General features: G+C 45.1%; 2 protein-coding genes across 2 annotated transcripts in view; one reads left to right on the top strand and one right to left on the bottom strand.

Moving 5' to 3' along the window:
- The window catches only part of LOC109993928 (guanine nucleotide exchange factor VAV3), an 81,335-nt gene extending 71,355 nt beyond the window's left edge, over positions 1-9,980 (bottom strand). Inside the window, exon 1 of the mRNA XM_020647093.3 lies at positions 9,536-9,980. Within this exon, the coding sequence (XP_020502749.1) occupies positions 9,536-9,742 (207 nt within the window). The 5' untranslated portion in view covers positions 9,743-9,980. The remainder of the gene's footprint in view (positions 1-9,535) is intronic.
- Positions 9,981-12,814: 2,834 nt separating this feature from the next.
- Positions 12,815-18,292, top strand: LOC109993934 (crystallin J1B-like). The gene is made up of 11 exons (XM_065949098.1): positions 12,815-12,955; positions 13,052-13,134; positions 13,231-13,297; positions 14,185-14,364; positions 14,458-14,556; positions 16,262-16,354; positions 16,429-16,585; positions 16,665-16,780; positions 16,931-17,008; positions 17,684-17,823; positions 17,956-18,292. Exons 3-11 carry the CDS (start codon positions 13,231-13,233, stop codon positions 18,058-18,060), a joined length of 1,035 nt encoding a protein of 344 aa, XP_065805170.1. The 5' UTR covers positions 12,815-12,955; positions 13,052-13,134; the 3' UTR covers positions 18,061-18,292.
- Positions 18,293-18,497: the final 205 nt, after the last annotated feature.

Raw genomic sequence — 18,497 nt, forward strand, 5'->3', positions numbered from 1 at the left:
ACTTTGTCATTAAATACTAAAATATTGACTCCAATCATTTCTCAAAGTCATGCGCAGACATCTCCATGATTAAAGGTTCACCTGAGTGACTGACAGCTCAGATGTCCAATCACAGACAGCCGCGCGGCCTCCTGACATTTCCGCTCCACTGATCATGTGTGATGAGCGGCTGCACAAAGAGCCAACACAGGTAGAAATATGATGTACAAAGAATCTACCCCCCCCGCCCCATCTGTACCTCCCCCACATCAGCAGTCAGAGTCTCAGGAGCCCTTTTCCATTCAATCCTGGTTTTAACCTCTGTGACCCCGCCCCCCCACACACACACACACACACACACACACACACACACACACACACACACACACACACACACACACACACACACACACACACACACAAAGCTCCTCCCTCCCACACCTGATGGAAAATTGAATTAAAGCTGTTGTGTGTGCGAGATGTGACCCTACAGCAGTTTCAGCTCAGTGTGTGTGTGTGTGTGTGTGTGTGTGTGTGTGTGTTTGGCTGGAAAAGGAGGTTTGAAAACAGAGTAATGGAGGAGGAGACGGAGGGAGGGAGATGGGGGGAGGAGGAGTGGCGAACAAAATGTGAGACATAAATATAATGTACACATTAAACACAACACACTGAAGCACGGCGAGTGAGCAGACAGCGGCCTCCTCCTCCTTGAGATGTTAGATGTGTCATGTCTTGCATCAGACTGTCTGAAGAATCCTGCAGAGTCCAAAGTTGGACTCTTTTAGTAAAGTTAGTGAGAGGACTTCCAGGTGAACATGAGACTGACCATGAAGCTACAGCAGACGTCACAACGAGTGAAACAAAGACGAGAACACATGACGAGTCCTGTCTCAGCTTCACCTGAACATCTGAGGGTAATGAAGATCAGCAGACAGCACTCATCCATCAGCTCCACCCTGAGGACGACGCCCTGCAGAAGAACACACACGGGTCCAATCATCTGCAGCAGGAAGTCTCAGATCCACTCTGAACACAGAGAACGCACTTCAACACACTTTGAAGAGGTTTGAGTCTGCAGCAGTCTGGTAAAGGTTACACACACACACAAAGACACACACACACACACACACACACACACACACACACACACACACACACACACACACACACACACACACACACACACTGCTGCTGGCTATGAACACGGTGGGTTTCATGCTCGTATAAACAGTCTCTCCGATCATCCTGACATTCAAACCAGCTGAGAGCTGCTGCTATAATGTAACTGTTCAAATGTTTGTAATTACTCATTTATCCTCTGACGCTAACGTCTCTCCTCATGATAATGACGAAGATGATGATGATGTTTACCGGTAAAGACGACAGACACAATCGACTCTCTGGATGTTTCCGAGCACTCAGTGGCGATGAACTGAGCGTGCGGTGAGTAACATGGTCAGCATTGATCTCAGGTACTCCCCCCCCCCGCTGAATATCTGATAATGAAATCACCGTTTACATTATCCATACTTTAATGTGCACTTCAGCACAGCCTGCACGGGTTCACTGTGGTGCAGGCTGGTTACCACGGTGACGGAGGGAAAGGTCAGTCCTATGTGTGCACGTGTGAGCAGCAACATAATGCTGTGTGTGTGTGTGTCTGTGTGTGTGTGCGTGTGTGTGTGTGTGTATGTGTGTGTGCATGTGTGTGTGTGTGTCTGTGTATGTCTGTGTATGTGTGTGTGTGTGTGTGTGTGTGTGTGTGTGTGTGTGTGTGTACATACGTGCGGCTGCATCACAGACTGAAGCAGGATGTATGGAGGCTCTTCATCCGGTCTCACAGGTGAGTTTACACCTGACTGTAGCGTCGTCACATTAACAGAATGTTGAACCTCCATATGATTCTACTCAGGAGCAAACGATTCCTGTTTATTACCACGGTAACAAAAACTGAAGTCCGAGACACCAAATGTCGGGTCATTTCTCGTTTTCAGTCATCAGAGTTGCAGGTTAAACTCTTGTCACACTGTTTTAAAGAGCACACAAACATCAACAACTGCTGCACACCTCTCTGATGAAACAGAACAACTTTAAAGTTTGGAACCTTTCTACAATCATCATGAAAATAACAAACACGTCGTATCCAAACAGTATCAAAGTATGGAACATTGTGACGACCTTTAGACTGACAGGTGACACACACACACACACACACACACACACACACACACACACACACACACACACACACACACACACACACACACACACACACACACACACACAGGTTCAAAGTGTGAATATAAATAGATGAGAATATTAGGTATGAAGCAGTCACTGAAATCTGACCCATAATTCTTATTAAGCCTTTTTGTTTCCATGGAAACAGGCTGGCCATTTCTGCAAGAGAAAAGACAACAGAGGAGACAGAACTCGTGCTCCAAAAGAAACCCTCAAACATTGTTAGAGAGGATTAGGATTCATTAGAGTCCATCGGGATCCATCAGGATCCATCGGCATCCATCGGGATCCATCAGCCCTGATAGGGATCTATGAGGATCCATTGGGTTCCATCAGGATCAATCAGGTTCCATCTGGATCCATCAGGATCCATCAGTCTTTTGGTTAGTTTGAGGTACAGAAACATTCAGTGTTGAGTTTACCCGGCTCCCCACACCAGTGTTCACCCCGTGTCTCTGTGTTACCCTCATCCTGCCGTGTTCTCAGCTACTGTCTGGGTTAGGGTCTAGAGAAACCTCTGAACCTGACCGATTTGTGTTTTTGGGTCCCCGTGTTTCTCCCCCTGACTCTCCAGTCTCGTTCTGAGAGTAGAAACACTGTTTTAGTTTGTGAGCTGTCACCACATCGACCCGACACATTTAGTCCTCCATACCTCATGCTGGTCTGAGCCCTGACTCTGTGGGGGGGGTCACACAAACCGTGTCCCACAAGGAGCTCCTTACATTCAGACCGTCTTACGCAGAATCACAGTCGGTTATGTAACTCCAGTTCTTCCTGAGGTCTCATTCTGCACAGAGGAAAAGAAGACATTCTTGCTGTCGCTCTCGTTTCTCCCACGCTCTCTCTCTCTCTCTCTCTTTTGTCTCTCAGCCGAGCACCGAGTCTTTGAAGCTGTCATACGGAGGAGAGTGACACATTCTCTCCTCCTTGCTGATAAATTAAACATCCAGATCATGTTTGATGTGTAGCAGTCTTTGAGTGTCCATGTCACACACCTGCAGAGGTGTCAGACTCAGGTCAGACTCAGGTCCCCTCCTCCTCTCACATGATCTCAGACATGTGCATAAAAACACGCTTCAGAATCAGACGTACAATCTGTGTTCATGTTTTGAATCCTGCCAACGTGTTTTCAGAATGAATTTAAAATAAAGAGAGGATTAAGATTTCATGGCCTCTCTTCTCACATCTGTGATGTTTCTGTGTGAAACTCGTTAAAATTAGACCTGACTCTCTTTACCTCTCTCTCTCTCTCTCTCATCCTCTCTGTCTCTCTGTCTCTCTCTCTCTCTCTCTCTCTCTCTCTCTACCTCTCTGTCTCTCTCTCTACCTCTCTGTCTCTCTCTCCCTCTCTACCTCTCTCTCTCGCTCTCTCTCTCTCTCTACCTCTCTCTCTCGCTCTCTCTCTCTCTCTACCTCTCTGTCTCTCTCTCTCTCTCTCTCTACCTCTCTGTCTCTCTCTCTACCTCTCTGTCTCTCTCTCTACCTCTCTGTCTCTCTCTCTCTCTCTACCTCTCTCTCTCGCTCTCTCTCTCTCTCTCTACCTCTCTCTCTCTCTCTCTCTCTCTACCTCTCTGTCTCTCTCTCTCTACCTCTCTGTCTCTCTCTCTCTCTCTACCTCTCTCTCCCTCTCTCTCTCACTTCCTCTCTGTCTCTCTCTCTCTACCTCTCTCTTTCTACCTCTCTCCCTCTCTCTCTTCTCTCTCTCCCTCTCTCTCTCCCCCTCTCTCTCTCTTTCCAAACTGAGTTTTGAACTCCTTGAAGTCTTGAACGCAGCTCAATGAAGAGCAGAGAGAAGTCTTTGTGTTTTCTCCTCGTTCTGACGTCTCGTTTCTTCACTGCGAGCTCGATCGAGGGCATGTTTGGTTTCACTTCCTTCCTCTATTCTATTTCCTGATTTCCTGCATGTTCTCGCTCACCGACAGCCTGTGTGAAGCATTCGGCCGCTTGAGGCATCGCAGCAGTTTCTCTCAGTTTTGAATCCTTTGTCACGGAAAACACGACGGCAGGAGTCTCAACAAGTGGAGGCTGTCTGGGCTGATTTATAACATCATTATAAAGTTTAGAAGCAGCTGCTGTTTGAGACACACTCCTGCCTCTGTCATGGCCATCTCTGCTTCGATAGAATAGAAGAAGAAAACACCCATACAGGGAGGTCAAAGGTCGTTCTGCTGTAAACAATATTCACAGGTTTAAACATGGAAACTGAAGAGCTTAGAAACAACTATTACTGCTGACTCCACGGAGTCCTCTCAGAACTCCAGATGTGCTGACTGTTATCTACGCCCACACAGTCACTGCTCTGGTCCAATGCACCATCGCTTAACATCGCAAGACGGTCACTGGTTTCAATACTGGTGTGATTGTAAAGTGGACAAAGACAGTAAAGTTGCAGATATGTAGATATGTAGTCTGTGCAGTAGAGGTCATATGATCCCGCCCCTTCCTCTAACCAAAGTATTTACCTTCCTGTTCAAAGGTCAAAGGTTGCTCAGGTGGGTTCAGTCCACAGCAGAACAGATTCTTGTGTCGGTTTAATCAGACTCTCACAGTTATGGAAAATTCAATGACTTTTGTTTTCTGCTCCTGCAGTTCCTCCAGTGTCCACTAGAGGCTGGCTGCAGAAGCACAGGAAGTCACATACACAGCCATTCTAAAAAGCCTGTTTTTACAGGAGAGATTAACATGTTTACAGCCTGGTTCAAAAAACCAAATAGGTGTGATTAGCTCATGTCTCGATCGACACACACTGTACGGGGGGTGAATGTTTTGATGACTCATCAGTTTTGATTTGATGAAGGATAAGAGTTATTCACAATAAGGCGTGTAGCTGACCTGATTGACAGGTGGGCACGGTGTAACGGTTTGTCAGGAGGTTTAAAACCCGCCTCAGCTCCAGCTCTCAGCCTGTCGTTAGGTTGACTGAAAGTTAGACTGAGACAGCATTTCCAGCATGGAGACCGCCATTGATGGGACTCCAGCGCCACCTGCAGGGACAGGTGGGTGACGTCACTCAGGCTGCGTCCAGTAATATTTACAGTCTGTGGTTATTCCTCTAACCGTTCTTCATACAGTCGATGGGGTCAGCTCGGCCCGTGCTCTGGAGGCTTCAATGTGAAAACTTGCTGCTCGTTCATTTTGACAGTAAATAAGAGTTTTTGGTTGGACTAAAAGAGGTTTTTTATCTTTGTCACATTTCTAGACCAAGTCATTATTCCTGACAATATTCTGCAGATGATTGGATCAAAATGAAGGTTAGCTGCAGCCTCATTTTCCGTCCTGGACTGGAGCGACACATGGTCCTAAATATTTAGAGGAAAAAGAGAGAATGGAAAAACAGCGTGCTGCGTGTTTGACCATGTTTCCTCTTAATGTTAGAAAAGTGCTGATTTTCAGCAAGGGAGTCACAAACGAGCTGTGATTATGTGGTGTGTTTTCTCTGAACGCAGCAGAGTGTGGCTGAGCCACGTCTCGACTGTGTAACATTACAGCCCGTAAAACGACCATCAAAGACTGTGTTTTTATTTCAAACTGTTAAAGGCGTGTCAGAGCGAAGGTTCATGCAGAGTACACACAGACTTCACCATCATGACATCAGTAAAGATATCCCACATGCTTCAGTTTGACAGACGTTAGCAGAGTGTGTGTGGCTGATAGAAACCGACGCCACACGGATCAGTGGTTAGCGCGTGCAGCCAGCCTCACAGCGGGTTTGAACCCTTTAGGGCCCTTCATGTCCTCAGAGGAGCGTCTGTGCAGGGCAGACAGGCTCTTTGTAGCCCCGCCCCCTCCCTGCCTTTGTCTCTGCGTCCCAGAGGGTCCCCTGGGTGACCGAGGTGTCCCATGTTCTATTAGCGACCAATGACAAAGTAGCTGCCACGCTGCTCATGCATTATGCAGGCGGAAGGGAGGCGGACGCACCCCCCAGTTATGTAAATGTAACTGTGAGGAGCAAAAGTCGCTGGGGGGGTGTTGACATCCATTCTGAACCTAGCATCGATGTGTGTGTGTGTGAGTGTGTGTGTGTGTGTGTGTGTGTGTGTGTGAGTGTGTGTGTGTGTGTGTGTGTGTGAAAGGGGAAGCCAGAACTGATGATCTACTGACACACTTTTGAGTTTCTGTTCCTGGAGGAGAATTAAACACATTTCGAGAGAAGTCTCATAAAATGTGTGATTTTCACATCTTCATCATGATGACATATGATGTGTGTGTGTGTGTGTGTGTGTGTGTGTGTGTGTGTGTGTGTGTGTGTGTGTGTGTGTGTGTGTGTGTGTGTTTACTGTCCGCCATGTTGGTGTCACTAACGTCCCTCTGAACAGGAAGTGATCACTACACCACAGACTGCACTCTGTATAGCAGCTGTAATGATTAACTTAACGCTGATACTGAACTGAAGCTGTTTTTATTGAGCCCGCTCTGCATGGGTTACTTTTCAATACGGTGCTCCGTGTACGCGTTGCTTTACGTCTTCAAATCTCTTTTTTCTTAATATCTGCACCTCGTACGTAGCATGCTTCATCATCCCTCTGCACTTAATGTCTCATCTATACGTCTTATTCATATTAAACTGCTCTTTAGAAGACAAAGACACAAGCACCATCTAAAACATCTCACACTGTGTAGTGTTGTCCTCAAGACCACCGGGACCATAAATATCTCGGAGAAATCTTCATATATTGTGCTCAGGGGGCGTGTCCCTCACTTATACCGTAACATCGGGAAGGTTGCGGTGGATAAAAATCAAACTACGAATGAATTAAAGTTATTTGTTTTTTTAGAAAGAGGAGTTTTCCTTCTAATCACAGAAATGAAGTGGACAAACAGCCAATCAGTGGTGGTCTTGACCGGTCTGGATTTAAAATCTGGAATCCACCCAGTCTGAGACCGAGACAAGACAGAGTACAAATACTTTAGATTCAGAGACGAGACCTTCAAAAAGAGGTCTTGAGACCAGGACTGATGTAAGTACTACAACACTGTCCCCGTGTTATGAATGATGTCTTTTTATTTAAATCACAATACTTCTATTCAGACGCTTTTATCCAAAGCGACGTTCATCGGAGAGTAAGAACACAAGCAGTACACGACATGAGCACATATTTGCTCATGTTGCCGGGCTACACACAAATCCCAACGTTGTCAATGTTTGTGTAAAACGTAGACAGTGTGACAGAGTTTTCCTGCAACTTTTGTGAATGAAAAACATTAAATAACCAAATATAAGCCGTCTAGGACTTCCGTTGTTGTTGCCGTGGTAACAAACAGATATGGCTATGATGGTTTGATTTGAATCATGTCAAAGTTGAATATTCTGGTATTATGTCGACTTTAAAGAACTTTGTGTCAGGGCCCCCATACTGCATTAAATATCATTTAAATATGGACACAAAGAAGCAGTTTGGAGAGCTCGCCAGTTGATGTGGCACAGAATCCGCAGAGGATTGTGGGTAAGAAGAGCCAGAAAGCACGCTGGCTCTCTTTCTGCAGAATGTGACGAGATGTAGAAGGACTATTGTGCTCATCAGGACACTATTGTGTAAGTATGGATTATCGACTGCATGGAGCGGGTTTCTGGGTAATGTAGTTCAGAAACACTAAAAGTCTTTAGCACTAAAAGTTATGCATGCATGCTCACACACACACATGTGGCTGTTGCACCTGAGCTGTGGTTCTCATGGCTCTGACTGTAAGCTTTACTACGACTGATTTGTGTTTCTGCAGCTCGATGGCAGGCCGGGTGTGAGTAAGACACTCAGCCATGCATAAGACAAACCCGACTATAAATAGACTAACCCGGTCTGGACCAGGCCAGCCTCTGAACATACGGCCTCTACACACACGTCTTTATGTCACCACTGACCCAAAACTCATCATTGAGTTTATTTCAGGACTTCTTACAGTAAATGGCCCAATCAGCTTCTCCTCTTTCAGTCACAATCTGGTTTCACTGAAATCAGCGAGTAAACAGATCCTGGATCAGTCTCCAGTGATGACATTACAATCCTATAAGCGTTTTTAAATGATCCGCCCACAGGTTGGACAGCAGAGACGTGATTGGATTGTGGAGAACGGTAAGTGCAGATCAAGTTGAGCATCCCTCTTTAAAGTGGAGTGAAGAGATTTTTTCCAGGAAATGAGCCTAATATGATAATAACCTGTCTCCATCAGCTGTGCAGCACATTCATCGTCCTCCTCTTCAGACTTTAATCACCTGTTTTATATCAGAGGACTGTTTATTTCAGAGTCAGACACTGCAGCCTGTGTGTGTGTGTGTGTGTGTGTGTGTGTGTGTGTGTGTGTGTGTGTGTGTGTGTGTGTGTGTTGGTAGGTCTGCAGCTCGGTAGGTGTGTGTCGGCCTCACTGTGTGCTGTCAGCGAGCCAGACGTCCAGATTCTCTGTTCTGAAGGAGAATATTAATCTGGTCCAGGCTCCGGCTGTCCTGTTATTGAAGCAGATGGTATCTGACACACACACAGGAGCCACGTGGACACACAGCTCAGGCGGTCTCTACATATTTATAATGTCACCTATCGAAAACTAAACCCAAACCAAAACTGCCAATCTAGACATTAAATCTCTTTTTCCAGGCAAACGAAACAACCATCTTTCTGATGATGATCTCTTCATGTGGTTAAACCCACAGGTAACTCCCCACCATAACAAAGCCTTCACCTTTATCCCCTTGCCACCTGACCATGACTTACAAATAGCAGGCTGACTGTGTGTGTGTGTGTGTGTGTGTGTGTGTGTGTGTGTGTGTGTGTGTGTGTGTGTGTGTGTGTTCAGAAAAATAATCAAAGTTGTCATTTCATCATTTCAGCTCACTTTTACATGGCCGCCAAAACCCGTCAGATTCTTCGCTGATTTATGTGTCATCGCTCACTGTCAAATAAACCTTCATCCTATATCAACACTGAATAGTTCCGCACAGTGACAGAGATCGTCCCTTATATTCGGCACAGTTTTTAAACTCTATTATAAACTGTAAAGAAAAATAATCCAACTGATATAACGTGTTGACTACTTTTTTACGCCGTTTCTCGCTCTCTAAATGTACTGTGGGGGCGGTAACGAGCTGGCCAACATTTTCTTTTTAAAGTAGAATTTTCCCTGAAACTAAAGGCTAAATGTTGGATTATATTATGCCGAATTTTGTATATAACTAAAGACATTTCGATTAAGGTACAGTTATTTTTCCGAAGGATTTCTATTTTTGCCAAGCAGCAAGGAAACTTCAAACAAGTATAATTCTGATGAGGTCTGGCGGCACTCCGTTCAAGCTTGGCTCTGGAGCGAGCACACAGAGGGGGTTTCTTACCTGTGACATCTGGGGTCGGAGGTTGATCTCCTTCAGGTTGATGGACTGGGGTCTCAGGTTGTTGAGCAGGTGACACAGGAGGACCCCATCCCGGAGCGTCTGAGCCAGGTCGAACACCTGAGCGGACTCCCAAGTGACGCGGTGGTTCGCCGGGAGCACCTTGCAGTTGATGAGCCACAGCGCGCATTGCCTCCAGTACTCCATCATGGTGAGGAGTCCGCGGGACGACGAACTGCGGAGGGGAGAACGGGCTTTTTAAAGGTGGATCAGCTGACGGCACACATCCGAGAGACACACGATGAAGAAGACAGTGGAGGAGCACGAGCCGCTCTCAGGATGACAGTCCGCAAACTGAACCTCGCTCTATCTCTCCCTCCCTCTCTCTCTTGCTCACACACACACACACACACACACACACACTCTCTCTCTCTCTCTCTCTCTCTCTCTCTCTCTTCCCTCCCCCCTCACACACTTCCTCACCTCTTCCGCTCTGCACACAGAGCTGACTGAACCGAGAACCTCTTTAACGCCCTTAAGTATGACGTCATGCACTGTACTGTTATATTAACAGCCAATAATATCATCATCCAATTCAACTAACATCATGTCTTTAATGTCCTTTTGCATTGTTAGAAATAAACATCACACACACACACACACACACACACACACACACACACACACACACACACACACTCACTCGCAAACACATTCACTCACTCACTCACAAACACATTCACTCACTCACACACAGACACACAGACACACACACACACACACACACACACACACACACACACACACACACACACACACACACACACACATGGCTGATCAGTTTTTATGACTGTCACTTCTCTTCTGCTTTCTCGTTCATAAACTGTGTTTGCATGTTCATGATGTTTTTTAAACTGAGAAGTGAAACATTAATAATCTGGCTCATCAGAGTGAAAAGTGATTTCATCTACAAATATAAAAAGACTGTGATGATACCATAAACCAACATGAAACATGTTTATTGCAGAAAGTGTTAGATATAAATCTGTATCATTTGTTGTCTTCCAGACATCATGAGTCAGGCTCCCGGTCTGTTCTCGTCCTGATTTACTCTTCTGGTTTTATTTAGAAAGTTTTTTCTGTTTCCTGTTTTATTTTTTAATGTTCTCCCTCCTGTGGTTGTGTTGTGATGATGAAGATCAGAGTGATGATGAAGATGAGTGTGATGATGAAGATCAGTGATGATGAAGATCAGAGTGATGATGAAGATCAGTGTGATGGTGAAGATCAGTGTGATGGTGAAGATCAGAGTGATGATGAAGATCAGAGTGATGATGAAGAGCAGTGTGATGATGAAGATCAGAGTGATGATGAAGATCAGAGTGATGATGAAGATCAGTGTGATGATGAAGATCAGTGTGATGATGAAGATCAGAGTGATGATGAAGATGAGTGTGATGATGAAGATCAGAGTGATGATGAAGATCAGAGTGATGATGAAGATGAGTGTGATGATGAAGATCAGTGTGATGATGAAGATCAGAGTGATGATGAAGATCAGAGTGATGATGAAGATCAGTGTGATGATGAAGATCAGAGTGATGATGAAGATCAGAGTGATGATATAGAACTTCTCACTCTTGTTTGTGTACATGTTGTCTCTGGTTTTCAAAAACTTCAACACATGGATACTTTATTGAAACCATCTTTAAAGGGAGTCTGCAGAGACCAAACACCAACACAAGTGTTCACCATGACACAGATACCATCACTCAACTAAGACCGCTTCACACCTTTGGGGTTATTTTTGTATCTCTGTTGCGTTTTTCAAAACGTTCTTTCCTTTGTCTTTGAATCGTGCTGAAACGTGCCTCTGTGTTCTACCTGGATTATGAGCAGACTCAGAAGCTAATCACTGCTCAGGAGAGCTTCCAGGAAACAACATGATTTTATCTGAGCACATATGGCCGATCTGATCCGCCTGCCAGAATTCCAGATTTGTGTCAGAGCTCATAATTAAAGTGCTTCATCCCCCTAATAAAGAGATCTAATGTTCATCCAGTCTATGAGAGGCGGCATGAAGAAAGGAAGTGAATCTCATCATTACAACATCTTTATTCAGAGAGTTAGCATGCTAACATTAGCTCAAAGCAGGGTCATTATACCTCCCTTTTACAGAGTGTTACTCTGCACGTTTGAGCGTCACATATCAGATTTACATACAGTCCATTCCACACCATCCCGCTGGGTGATCAAAGCCCCCCCCGAACATCCGCTCTCCGTCACATTGTCTGCAGTCGGTCAATATGTTCCTGTAACTCTGCAGGCTGAGTTTCACAGAGCTGCAGCTTCTCGTTGTGTCACGTGATCTGGTGGCAGAGTCTGATCTGTGTGTGCAGCTCTCTATGCGCTCCGTGGAGGCCGTTATATTAAGATTATTATAACCCTAACCCTAACACTAAAGCGTTTCAGCTTTCATTCAATGTTTTCTGACTGCTATCGACTGTCTGACCCGGCTCTCTGTTCAGCTGGTTCAGGTAGTCAGGGGAAATATCGATGGATGGTTTGCCTGGGAAACCCGTCAGAGGCCAGGGATAAGTGGAGTCTCGCAGGGCCTGGCAGGGTTTCATCAGAGTTGGAACAGAACAGGGATCAGCAGCGGGCGGAGGCAACAGAGAGGAGGAGATATAGACAGATAGCATATGACTATATGAAAAGGACAGGCGGAGAGAGATGTTTCACCAAATAGTTTGTGTTCTCCGGGGCAGCAGCAGAGTTTAAACATGGACACAAAGCACTAACTTCAAGTTCAAACGGAGGCTCACACAGAGAGTCCTCATGGCTGGAGAGCATTGCTCGGTGACCGGGCTGTCTCCAGGATTTATCCGGGCCCCGGTCAACAGACCTCACATTAGGCCCCTCCCCCACAGCCTGAGATATTCCTATAACAGACAGAGGGTGCTACTTATTGACAGTAAGACGGTCCCTTCTCTCCATGCTGCTTCCTGTTAGGACCTCCTGCTCAGTAGGTGTGTGTGTGTGTGTGTGTGTGTGTGTGTGTGCTGGGTTTTCATTGGTGTGTGAGTGTGTGTTGGGTTTTCATTGGTGTGTGTGTGTGTGTGTTGGGTTTTCATTGGTGAGTGTGTGTGTGTGTGTGTGTGTTGGGTTTTCATTGGTGAGTGTGTGTGTGTGTGTGTGTGTTGGGTTTTCATTGGTGTGTGTGTGTGAGTGTTGGGTTTTCATTGGTGTGTGTGTGTGTGTGTTGGGTTTTCATTGGTGTGTGTGTGTGTGTGTTGGGTTTTCATTGGTGTGTGTGTCCTTATCTCTCTGAGCTGATGCTTCCTCCCCTCCACACTAAAAACAGACGTTAACGCTTTGACCACACTGACAGCGATCGGCTGGACAGAGACGGCGAGCCTCGAGGTAAGGAGACGAGTCTGTTACTGACAAAGAGAATAATGTTTTAAAAGTCCAAAGACGAGAAAATAGATGACAGAATACCATGTTTGTGTCCTGCAGGAGAATCCACATGGTGAGTGTGTCAAAGACAAAAGAGAAGTCAGATTAGAAAACCTTCAAACAGTCACTGACGCTGCATTCAGGTACTGAAGATGTTCCTTTTCCCTATAACGATAATCTCATATTTTTTTAAAGCCATGTTTCCTGCTCTCATTATTTCTCGTTTCTTCTGACGGCAGATGTCGATGACGGTGGCAGACCGAGCCATCGGGGCCATTATCGGGGCCACAGTTGCAGATGCAGCAGGTGAGATAAACACAGTTACCAAACCAACATGAGTCGTGTTCTTACTGCGTGTCTGGAGCTCTTATTGAGCTTTTATTTTATTTTTTATTTTAAAATGATAAGTATGAGTTTGTCCCTCGCCCTTTGATTCGACTTACACGTGTCTCACTGCGCTCTGATATCACAATATGTCGGTTTATCTTTAAAGGTTGCTCTTAAAGTGTTTCTTTCTGCCGACCTGCACAGAGTCGTTATCAGTCTCCAGGAGAAACATCTGCACGCGCTGATAAAGTTCAAAGGATGTTTCTTTAACTGGAGTCTGTCCACCAGACGTCACGATGATGTCACAGCAGCGTGCAGTGTGGTGGCAGAAAAACAAGGAAGCAGAAGAAGCTGTACTCATAAAGATTTACTTTATTCTAAAATACATCATTAAATAATGAAATAAACTGACTCTTCCATGTGAGTTCAGTCTGAAGTTGTTTGTTATCAACCTCGTCTTGCAGATCTGTGTTTGATTTCACTCACTACACATCAACTGTTATTTTATCCCTCTTTCCTCTGTGTGTGTGTGTGTGTGTGTGTGTGTGTGTGTGTGTGTGTGTGTGTGTGTGTGTGTGTGTGTGTGTGTGTGAGTGTGTGTGTGTGTGTGTGTGTGTGTGTGTGTGTGTGTGTGTGTGTTTGTGTGTGTCTGTGTGTGTGTGTGTGTGTGTGTGTGTGTGTGTGTGTCTGTGTGTGTGTGTGTGTGTGTGTGTGTGTGTGTTTGTGTGTGTGTGTGTGTGCGTGTCTGTGTGTGCGTGTCTGTGTGTGCGTGTGTCTGTGCGTGTGTGTGTGCGTGTGTGTGTGCGTGTGTGTGTGTGTGTGTGTGTGTGTGTGTGTGTGTGTGTGTGTGTGTCCCTCCCTCTCAGCCCAGCCCATGCACTGGATCTATGATCCGGGTCTTCTCAAAGAGGTTCTGTTTGATCTGGAGCCGAGTCCTGAGTTTCGTCCTCAGTCGGCAAATCCTTTTTACTGTCGGACGACGGGCGAGCAGACGTGTTACGGAGACCAGGCATTTGTCCTGCTCCAGTCTCTGAGCGCCTGTGGAGGTATCAACAGACGGACAGAGTTCTTTATGCTAAGCTAAGCTAACCAGTTTGGTTAGAGTTGTACAGAGATGACGGTGTGTGTTGTGTTTGCAGATGTGGACGCTGAAGATTTGACCAAACGTTTCTACGAGTTCTTCGGCCCAGGAACCGTTTACGATCTGCCTCTGAATGATCCCTACAGGAAGAAAGGAGGTACTGCACGGCCTACGTCCAATGCACAAATCCTGAATACTGAATATTCTGTGTGTTGGACAGACATATCAGAGTGTAAAGTTCTGGTATCACCCTGGTAAAGAGGAATAACATTGTGTTGTTTGGCAGCCTGAAATGTAGGATTAAAGAGCTTCAGAAGAAATGCGCCTGCACGGAAATCTCAACAGCTTTGGTGTGGATGACCGAACTCCAGCAGAGTTTTTAATATTTAATTTAATTTGATATGTAACGTACATAATATAGGCTATAATATATATATTTTTAATACTTTTAGTTTAAAAAACCTGGGCAGACCATACGATCGCTACAATGTAGCCTAGTGTTGCGGGTCTTAAAAGATCAGCTCCCAGAGCGGAGGACGCCAGCCGGACCCCACCTGAAATTATCCCAGATCTTGGAGCAAGTGGCTTCCTTCATCGGTTCAGCCTCAATATCAGGCACAAGTGGTACAGGTGAACCTGCATCTGTGAAACCTGAAACATCCTGCATCACATGAATAAAGTGTTTGATCAAACGCTGTGCAATGTGCACTTCTCATCCGATTAGCCTTCTTTCCAAACATAAGAATTTAACACTCACATAAAAGAAGGTCCTGACTCCGTCTTAGAGCCCCCGGATTTCTTTATTCGTTATTATGTCACATGTAGTCTCTGGCCTCAGGGCGCCTGCTGTGCGTTATTACGGATGTGGCACATCAGCATATTTATTATTTTAATCTCCGGACATACCGATTAGTTATGATCTAATGTTAATGTTCTGAATTCCTAAATATTTAATATTTCAGAGGCTAAAAGTTTTTCTGTCCTTTTAAAGTAACTCTTTTTAGTTTTTTTGTTTTAATTTGTCTCAGTATTTTCTGCAGTGATATTCCTGTGCGCTGAACGTTTAACATGTATTTACTGAAAGCAGCCTCTCTAATCTTTAATCTTTAAAGTAAATCGATTAAACAGACAAAAAGTAATCAAATAAAACACACAACTAAAGAAATCACCTGACAGCTTGCGATGCTCAACATTATTTAAAAAGCAATGTAGCCTACAGAGATCGTTTGAGGTGGAGTGTAATATAAAATACATTTGAGATATCTTATCTAACAGTAAATCTGTGAACCTCTATCTAGCCGTCTTAACAAGCACTGTTATAGTATGATCTAACTATTCTCCGACATAGACAGATTCGCTTTAGCGCAAGTCCACACTGAGTTGAAAACGTGGGTACACGAACTGAGACCTGGTGTGAGAGTTGAGTGTACCCTCCACTCACATCCAAATTGATAAGTGCCGAAATTTTGCATGGAAATGACCGTACACCCATTTTTCTGCCGTACGTACTTTTGATAAGTGAGGGCCTTTGAGTCTGATAAAAACTGAACATTGGGTTTTTCCACCTGCTTTACATGGAAATATATTCTGTACAGTCAGACTTCCTTCTTCAGCCTTTAAAACACAGAGCTGCTGTTAATCATCACAGGAGAACTCTGGGTAAAATCATCTGTACACAGCGTTATGTCCGACAGTAAAACCAGAAGAACTGTGTCCTCATCAGGGCACAGATCAGAGAGCCACCTGCAGAGGGGATCATGATCAGCTGATCTGCTGAGTCCATCCTCATCAAATGTATTTTATCTGTAAATCAGAGTCTGTGGATTAAAAGGTAACCATTCATACATGTTTGTTTTTGTTAGGTCCTAAAGCCGTCCTCCCCATCCCCGGCCCGTGGAGAAACAGCAGCCTGAAAGCTTTCTTCAGAAATGTGGACGCTGGAAAAGAAGAAACGGGTAAAAACCACAGATCCAAAGCTGCATGACACCTCCCAGGACGCTTCCTGTTGTAAATTTTCTGTGTGTTTCAGGCTGTGAGTTGGACTGCCAGATGGACGGCGTCACTAAGCTGGCTCCGGTTGTAGCCATGTTTGCAGGTCGACCTGAGATGTTGGAGAAGGTGGAGCGAGCCATCAGAGTGACCCAGAACAATGACATGTGTGTGGCTGTGACGCTGGCTGCTGCGAGGTGATTATGTACAGCCACTGCATCACATGTTCTGATAGGAAGTGAAGGTTTAACCTGAGTCTGTCTCTCTCCTCTTAAGATTTTTGGAGCACTTCATCCTGAATGGCCCCGATCCTGACGCTCTGGAGAAAGTTCTGTCTCAGCTGAACGACCCAAAAAGACAGAACCCTCAGGATCTGGACAAAGCTGTCTGTGGTCAGGAAACACAGGGCTTTACAGAACCCTGATATATTACAGCTCCTAATATAGATTCAGTTTAACAAAGATGTTTAAGTGATGTGAATTAAGAAATCAGACGACGTAAATACTTAACCTGAAACATCTCTCTCTCTCTTTGTGCTACAGCTCACCTCCAGCAGGTGAAGGAGAACCTGAGGAGGAGCAGCTCTCAGCTGATCCCTGCGGTGTTCACCAACACATGAGGTGAGCTATGAACATGCCATGATTAGGTATGGTTAGGTATGGTTAGGTATAATTAGGTATAGTTAGGTATGGTTAGGTATGGTTAGGAATGGTTACGTATGGTTAGGTATGGTGAGGTATGGTTAGGTATGGTTAGGTATGGTTAAGTATGGTTAGGTATGGTTAGGTATGGTTAAGTATGGTTAAGTATGGTTAGGTATGGTTAGGTATGGTTAGGTATGGTTTGGTATGGTAAGGTATGGTTAGGTATGGTTAGGTATGGTTAAGTATGGTTAGGTATGGTTAGGTATGGTTAGGTATGGTTAGGTATGGTTAGGTATGGTTAAGTATGGTTAAGTATGGTTAGGTATGGTTAGGTATGGTTAGGTATGGTTTGGTATGGTTAGGTATGGTTTGGTATGGTTTTGTATGGTTTGGTATGGTTAGGTATGGTTAGGTATGGTTAGGTATCGTTTGGTATGGTTAGGTATGGTTAGGTATAGTTTGGTATGGTTAGGTATAGTTTGGTATGGTTAGGTATGGTTAGGTATAGTTTGGTATGGTATGGTTAGACCTGGTTGATCGTTTTAGAGACACAGTGTAGAACCTACTTCAGTATCACTTTAAACATCTGGATCCTCTGTCTGTGATCAGGATCTGTCACATTAGCACTCATACGTCTCATTCTGCATGTAGCTCTGCCCGGTGCATTCCAGGGGGCACTGCACGCTGTCCTGACCCTGACCCAGCTGGAGGGGGCCGTCAGGGACACAATGCGGCGTGGGGGATGCACCGCCAGTCGAGCCTCCTTCATAGGAGCCTGTTTCGGAGCTCAGGTAGAGTAACTGTCCATCATGTCGAACATTTTAAAGTCAATGACACATTTTAGATTAACGTATGAATCGGTCGAGGAACACTAGAACAGACAGTGGCATATTACCCTGAAGTTTTCATCTTGATTCTTTCAGACCGGTCTGCAGGGAATCTCCGAGTCCTGGAGGGAGAGGACGCTCAGGTTCCCTCTGCTGATGGAGCTCGCTGGGAAAGTCGTCCAAAAACACCAACAGTCGTAGATTTGCCCTAAATACTCCCGTTTATCAAAAATTCATGGAGTGTGCATGACATCTATTTTTAGAGGTCTTTCTGTGGCTGCAGACGCACTCTGACATGACAGTTTATGACAGTCTCATTTGAAAGTCGCTGACTGAATGAAGCTTGAATCCTTTTGTTCTGTCACAGATGCACTGAATCCACTTGTTTATGTAGGACATGAAAAACAGTCTCAAATAAAGACGTTTAATGTCACCAACATGTCTGTGTTTCTTCTTGTTCTCAGAGCAGTCTGAGTTTCCTAATCCCAGGAAACATGTGTCTCCTTGCTGTGAAAGTCATTCTGCAGAATCAGCTTCTCTGTTATTACAGATCGACTCCGATTTAAAAGCACATACTGCAAACGACTCGTCCCTCTGAGGAGCGCTTCTCCTTTATGAAAGTGCTGACTTCTATATTC

Source organism: Labrus bergylta, chromosome 20, assembly GCF_963930695.1.
Source record: "Labrus bergylta chromosome 20, fLabBer1.1, whole genome shotgun sequence".
Lineage (NCBI taxonomy): Eukaryota > Metazoa > Chordata > Actinopteri > Labriformes > Labridae > Labrus > Labrus bergylta.